Genomic DNA, 7,392 nt, shown 5'->3' with positions numbered 1-7,392 from the left:
GCCTGTTCACAAGGCCACCCAGCACCGGCAGTGTCTGCACCTTCTCACTGAAACGCCAACACACATACACACACACACACACACACACACACACGCACACACACACACACACAGCAGCCTTTAGCGTCATCGTTCAATGCTAAAAGTAGGCCTATTATCAATAACAGAAAGGTCAGAGTATGAGGTGGCTGAGCTGGACAGGTGGGTCACAAACTGGACTTTCACTAAGGAGACATGTGAAACAAAATCGTTATGTTAACCCAAACCATGATCTTTTCCTAAACCGAACCAAGTCCTTTTTGCCTAAACCTAACCAAATTGCAACGTTGCACAAAGTTAACCACTAGTTTTATTTTGAAAGACTTTCCCGGCGTTGCATATTCATTATTTCCTACTTGACCGCGGAGCCCTACACATGCAAAAACAACGCTAAAGGTAAAAATATTTGACAACCTTATCAAGTGCTGTTCATATAATGTTAATGTTACGTTCAGTCAGCTATCTTTAGTGGTGAACAAATAAAGAAATATCTGTGTCCTGACATCTGAGCTTCTCCTCTCAAGCTTAACCCTGAAAGTAAACAGGTGAGGGAGTCCAGCTTCTGAATGATTCGCTGCTTTGTAGTGGAGAGAACATGTAGTTGTGCAAACGCTAACGCTAATGCAAGATGAGCAGGAAAGACAGAGAGAGAGAGATGCTCAGAGTTTATAATGATAACTGGATTTACTGAGGACAGTTAATCTGCTGTACAGACAACAGACATACAACACGTAAAGAGGCAATTTTGGTGTTAAGTGAAGGTGTATTTTTATCTGTTTTGCTAGCCAGTTTCCCCCTGTGTGTGCCAAGCTAAGTCCTGGAAATCTCTCTCGCCCTTTCTCGCTCCCTCTCTCCCTCACCCCCAACCGGTCTTAAAAGGAAGTTTTTCCTTGCCTCTGTCACCTAGTGCTGCTCTTGGTGGGAACTGTTGAGTTTCTGTAAATAATATCACAGAGTACGGGCTAGACCTGCTCTTTTATGAAAAGCGCTCAGACATAACTGTTGTTGTGATTTGGCGCTATATAAATAAAACTGAATTAAACTGAAATTGAACTGAACTTTATATATTTTAGTCCTAGTAAGACAGCAAACAAGTTTTATGCCAAAATGTTTATTAAAGGCAGCCTTTGCCTGATTACAACATATCTGTTTATCCACCAGCTCTCCATATTTGAATTTAAAAACTTTATTTATTGATTATGATCCTGATAATTAACATAGTTAACATGATCCCTACGGTTTATAGTGTATGTGAGTGTTTTAACCTGTATGTGGAGTATAGTCCTGTCGATGGCATGGGCCTGCAGCAAAGTCACAGTGCATCCGCCGAATCCTCCACCCGTCATCCGGCTGCCAAACACGCCCTCCACCTCCATGGCTGCAGACACCAGCTCATCCAGCTCTCTGCAGCTCACCTCATACAAGTCTCTGCCACAGGGACATCGAGTTACCACCCACCTCCTACATTCTGTCCTAAATAGTGACTTTCGGGTTAAACAGATGTGATGCAGCTGCATTATGTGTACCTCAGGGAGTTGTGGCTCTCCACCATAAGCTTGCCAAACTCTTTGTAGGCTCCTCTCTTCAGGGCTTCAGCAGCTTGGACAGTTCTGTCTATCTCCTCAATCACATGACGAGCTCTTCGATAGATTACATCATCCAATGTGCCCCTTGCCTCTGAAATGATACGGAAGGTCAAACTGCAAGACTTGAACAGCATCAGATGTGAAAGTCCCTGAAATTTAATTCAATTTTTTGACGGGCAGAAAAAGACATGACGAGAGAATTACACCAACGGAATGGGAGGGGACAGAATGGGGCAGGCATCAACACAGCTAGTTAGCTGAGGACAAAACGGGACAGGGCATATTAAAATAACACAGAGTGGGACAGAATGGATCAGCACAGGATAATAAAAATACACTTCACACCCTCCAGGTCCTTCATGGTAGCATCTCTGAGACTGTCCTTCCCCAAGATGGAGGCAGCCTCCTCACACTGTCTGCGTCTCATGGGGTACTCACTGCCGGTCAGAGAGTGTTTCACATTGGAGTTTGTGATGAGAATGACCAGGCCTGAATCTGCCAGAGGGACAGGGGTGGCCTCCATGGACCTGGGTCAAACCACAAAGAAGTACATGACTGATAACAGTGGAGACTTTCCTCTGCCAAACATTCCAATAGTAAAAATTGGACGAAGCAGTAATCTCGATGTCACAAAAGACTGCTGGATTAATGTACTCTTATGTTTATGGTTGTTTACACTACCTGCAGTCAATGAGCAAGGCGTGCCCCTCCCTGCCAAGAACAGACACAAACTGATCCATAATGCCACAGGGTACACCAGCATGAGTGTGTTCTGCCTGCTGACAGGCAACTGCTTTCAACACCTTGTCTCCATCATCTGTAAGATGAAGAAATATGTAGAATTAATACCAGAAATCCAGGCTCACACACCTGAAGATCAACCAGAAGGGCTCAGCTGTAGCAGAATTTCAAGCTATAATTAAGCAATATCAGTTTATGTGAACACCAATACATCAGTTTGTTTCATCATCTATCTCTAATATAATGAAGACTCCTTCCTGACTACTGAATATCAGTCACATCGGTCTGACTGTATTCTGTGTAATCAGATTCTGACCTGGCTTGAGTTGCTGTAGGAATGTGTAGAAAGCCACCTCCAGAGAGGCAGAGCTGGACAGACCTCCTCCCAGGGGGACACTGCTGGCAACGACTGCCCTGAAGCCAGAGACCGGAGGAGCTGAACGCAGACCAGACGCAGAGACAGTGCACAGTAAATAAATATCCTGCGGCGTCCAAACAAGGCAGGACAATACAACATCTGTGACATCAACAAGCTTCTGCTGCAGATCTCTTCTTAAGGCCCTTTCAGACACAACGTGACAACAGCGCCACTGCGCTCTGAGAGCCATTATTTCCAGCAGCTTGTGTGTGTGAAGATGTCGACACCGCACAGCGCTCGGAGTTTGCAGTGAGTAGACCGAACGGCGTAGCTCAAATCGCGTTGTATCTGAAAAGGCCTCCGTTCACTTTGACAGGACTAGGATTGCCTCCTGTTAAAAGTGATCTTTCTTTTCTTTTAACCCGGATTACAATAAATCCCAGTTAATGTTTAAATGGCTGTGTACAGTCATCGCTCACTTGTTTACCCCTGTAATGCTGTATGACGCCCTTCACATAGTTTGCCCAGCGGGGTAACCCTGGAGACAGCAGTGATCCATCAGTGGGCAGACTGAAGTCCACCCGCCGAGGCTCATCAGCATCCTCGGTTGCTGTTACCACGGTAACATCCTTGCCAGAGGTTTGACTCCCTACCACCACTGTCACCAGGGGCAGCGCCTGACTCAACAAACACAAACATGCAGCCGGCTGGTTAGCTTTTCCTCTGTGTCATTAAACAGGAAGTGTCTTGCTTGTTACAGTATGTTGAACTGTAGGTCATGTGATCTGCTCCTTTGTTAAACTGGACAAGCAGGTGACCCACCAAAAGCAGATGAAATCTTCATATGTTCAACTACAACAATGTAGTTAATGTAAAAATTAAACAAGAGGCTGCTCGGTGATCGCATGCAGTGACTCCTTAAAGAGGAGCTATGTCGTCCCCCAGACTCTGAATGACGCCTGGTCTGACAAACATGTTTCATTCAACCGAATCTAATCGCTACGCCCTCTGCCGCCACCTGAATGTTACCATTGGAAGTACAAATCCCTGGTTGTAGTCGGTGTGCTCCCCTATCAGGTTCACTCTTCCAGGAGCACACACCGCCGCCTGCGGAGCCTCTTCCCCGAAGACCTGCTCATACAAACGCCGAGCACTCGAGACAAGCTCGGACACACTTGGATATGAACTGGCCATTCCGCAGAAGACACTTTCGACCGCTAGTTCAAACCTTTTTATATACAGTCTATGGTTCAAACACTAGTTATATCAATGACAGCCGCGAGGAGCACGTGTGCGAAATCCGTCCAAAGGAAACTTAGAAAATATCATATATCCAGTACTTTTTACTTCCTGGTGCTGTAGCGAAAGAGTTTATTGTCATGCTCTGATTGGTGGGAAGACGTCACATGACACGTCAGCGTGTCAGACCCATGGTCGGTCAGACCGCGGCTGCTCGTCAGATTTAGAGATGAGTATGTGGATCTTTTTTAAATATTTATTACTGTAGTATCTGACAAACCAGTTTGTGTGTTTTGTTTTGTTTTGCACTGTTATTTGATAGAAAAAATGAAGGTGTATTTTACCAAGAGCGTCACTTTGTGTTGAAAAGTGGGAAATAAGGGCTCAGTGTAGGAGTGAGACGATACACAATATTGGAGTCTCAAAAACAAGTTGACATAATACTTTATAGTATTATTTTTTGAAGAAATATTCAATGCTGAGATATTTAAGTGGGGGGTTCAGGGGTTCCTCCCCCTGAACATTTGGAGCATTAAACAAAGAAGTTTCTGCACTAATTTTATGTGGAAATGTCTTTATTTATAAGCTTTAAAGGGAAACACAAAATTCAGGTGGCAATTCAAAATATAGAAATATAATGCAACATAATGCAATAATAAGTAGCTTGCTTTTTAGCTTAAGTTACTGTTTTTGGCAATGCACATTTATTTTGTCCTGTATTTACATTGCATCGCATGCTTTCTTTTTGTGCAAATAAACCTTGATGACAGACTGACACACTGATACACGTTTACTGCAGGGTTCCTGATTTCCTACATTAAACCCCACCGGTGAAACAATGTTTCGTCTTCATCGATATGTTTTTAAGCATGAAGTTTAGGAAGTCATCCTGATGCACTATGAATGAGTATACATTTAGTGAGAGGGGACATAAATTCTCGCATTCAACTAATTGTGTTACGTGGTACAGCGGCATCTAGTGGCCACGGTCGTCAGGGCAGCTTCATCTGTAATTTAACACCTGGAAAATAATGAAAGCACAACTTGGTGAGAGAGTAGTGTGACCAACCCTGTCAACATTTGGTAAATCAGTTATATTTGTGAAACCCAGAGTCCCTCACTATGACCAAAATCCATACTGATGGGATATTTCTGGTCTAAAAATGGCCTATATACTTCGATTAGATTGTTTGGATTATTGTGTGACCTTGGTGTATTTAACCCTTTAAAACACAAAAGTCAATAACAGAGTAAAATTACTGTGGGTTTTTTCTGTCTGGTGGCTTTGATCAGAGCGATATAGCCGTTTCTGGTTAAACATCCACCCTGTCTCTGCAGGGATGAAATAAACTGTTGCAAAGTTGTACTATGAATATATACCATATCCACAAATTCTCTCCCTTGGCCAAATATTATTTTAAGGACCATTCTAAACAAATACTGTTAGGATATCAATGCCAGGGGCACACCTCGCTTGCAGACCTGGACTCTGCATGGCTCTGCAGCGACCCATTTAGAGCTATGTATTCCAATAGATTTCAACAGTAACGACTTCATGAGCTTCTCTAATGAGAAAATTCTAATTAATTATTATTTCTCCCAGTGATTTTCTTCAACAACTAACTTGTTTCCTTCATTTAAGCTAGTGGGTTCTCAAATGTTTTCTGTCAAACCCCACTTTAGAAGCTGAAAAAAGTTCAAGCCCCCCTAACTCCAGCACGTGCAAGTGGATTTCATTTTTATCTAGAAATAACAACACAGGCAATTGAAATAAAATAAAAGATTCCGGTTAGCAAAATAGTATTGCTTGCATGAGAGCTCTTTTTTCTTCTTTACTAGATCACGGCCCAGTATAGCCCTACAGTGCGATGGTGGGGTGGCTGGAGCACTGTGTGGGTGTGATTCCCAGCCTGTCAGTGGCCTCTCTATTAATTAGTCACTAGCCAGTCTGCTGTATGCCTCCCACACTGCTTGCAGTTGATAACTGTTTGCTTTTTTTCCCTTTCTCACTGGACAGGAGCTGTGGGGCCCAAGCGGGTGGCAGGCTGATTCCCTTGCTATGGTGTCCCTTCATTGATCCCTTACTATAGAGCGCTCAGTTTCATTTGGATTGTTTTTTAGCAGATTTGCAGTGTTCATGTGTGGTGTAAAGCATCAGGACTCATTCGCTTTATCCTTTTTGCCAACGTAAGCCCCAAACCCTGTTCCATGTGTCCTCCACTTTAATAGAAAACTAATGGGCCTGTAGGGTACTGTGCAGCCACAGTAGCTTGCTGCCATGTGTGAGTGGGAACGATTAAATGAGAGGCATATTGTACAGCCCTTTGAATGAAAGCATTATATAAATTAGCCATTTATCCATTTGGATTTGCGTGCTGCCAAACTGAGGCTTAAGGCAGCTGGTCTACTGAGTAAGTCAGAGCGAATATTTTTAATCTTGTGTAATCTCTCTTTGCTTTTTACAGCAAAAGGTTGATGACCCCTAGCACATCTAGTGATTGTGGAAGAAGAATGACTCACATCCCATCCAGTTCCTGATTTTAAAAATTTTTCATATTGGAACTACATATTTATATATAAAAACTGATGTAGATAACTGTCGGCTCCTATTGACTTTTTTCCTGTCTTGTCCCAGTCCTGTGAAAGTAGGGGATGGGTTAAGCGAAGGGGGTCAATTGTGAAATTGACCCCCTCCCATCTCGTGGCCATCCCATGACCCACAGGATTCCTGAAAAAATGTCAGCCTCTAATCTGCACACATGCTGAAGTTTTTTCCCCACACAAGCAGCAGTTCACATAATTTGCCGGTCGGGCAGCGACATTTGGGATGTGTGGGAAACTTACCACATATTCCTTTCTTGCTTCTCTGCGCTTAGTCTCTGATTTGTAAGCTTTCCTCTTTTGTATTAGAGTGATTAAGAGCAATGCTGAGGAGGTGTTTACGTAACTGCGCAAGTCCAGCTACAAACTCCACACTTGACCTACTCAAAGTGAAACGTCTCTGAGCTACACTCTCTGCACTTCTAACACCATCCAATCTTACACAGTCTGAATATACACTGTCCATAAAACATGTTTGTTTTTTCTTCAGTTCAGCTGTTAAACACCACATGGCTTCTATTCAGTGGAATCATTAGGGTCGATTATTCGGGGCTTCAGCACAAATATTTTTTGGTGGAGGAAGGAGGAAAATAAAAGTCTTTGCAAAACCTCACCCTGCTGAGGCTGGATTTATAAATACAGAGCTGTTTTACTATGTAAAAAGCTTTACAGAAAGATGTGTCATTGTTACTGTAGTACCATAAAACAAACATGCAGAAAGGTGAATCTGTTACTGTAATTAGGTCTATTAGTGGTGGTAGCATGTCTGGAGCACAGCTTATTTAACATGCAACAGCATATGGAACGTGACTCCGCCTGGTGGCCACT

At 43.2% G+C, this 7,392-nt stretch overlaps 2 protein-coding genes across 2 annotated transcripts in view; both read right to left on the bottom strand.

Annotated features, from left to right (window-relative positions):
* The window catches only part of galk1 (galactokinase 1), a 9,455-nt gene extending 5,370 nt beyond the window's left edge, over positions 1–4,085 (bottom strand). The window contains exons 1-7 of the mRNA XM_046068018.1: positions 3,754–4,085; positions 3,212–3,401; positions 2,683–2,802; positions 2,307–2,442; positions 1,971–2,152; positions 1,566–1,716; positions 1,305–1,467 (exon numbers count right to left, since the gene is read on the bottom strand). Coding sequence (XP_045923974.1) covers positions 1,305–1,467; positions 1,566–1,716; positions 1,971–2,152; positions 2,307–2,442; positions 2,683–2,802; positions 3,212–3,401; positions 3,754–3,918 — 1,107 coding nt within the window. The 5' untranslated portion in view covers positions 3,919–4,085. The remainder of the gene's footprint in view (positions 1–1,304; positions 1,468–1,565; positions 1,717–1,970; positions 2,153–2,306; positions 2,443–2,682; positions 2,803–3,211; positions 3,402–3,753) is intronic.
* tmem94 (transmembrane protein 94) overlaps positions 1–7,392 on the bottom strand; it is a 339,697-nt gene that overhangs the window by 158,013 nt on the left and 174,292 nt on the right. The gene's annotated exons all lie outside the window — the stretch shown is intronic.

Source organism: Micropterus dolomieu, linkage group LG14 (genome assembly GCF_021292245.1).
Source record: "Micropterus dolomieu isolate WLL.071019.BEF.003 ecotype Adirondacks linkage group LG14, ASM2129224v1, whole genome shotgun sequence".
Classification (NCBI taxonomy): domain Eukaryota; kingdom Metazoa; phylum Chordata; class Actinopteri; order Centrarchiformes; family Centrarchidae; genus Micropterus; species Micropterus dolomieu.
Note: the sequence above shows the minus strand (reverse complement) of the source record. Positions and strands in the feature narration are given on the sequence as shown.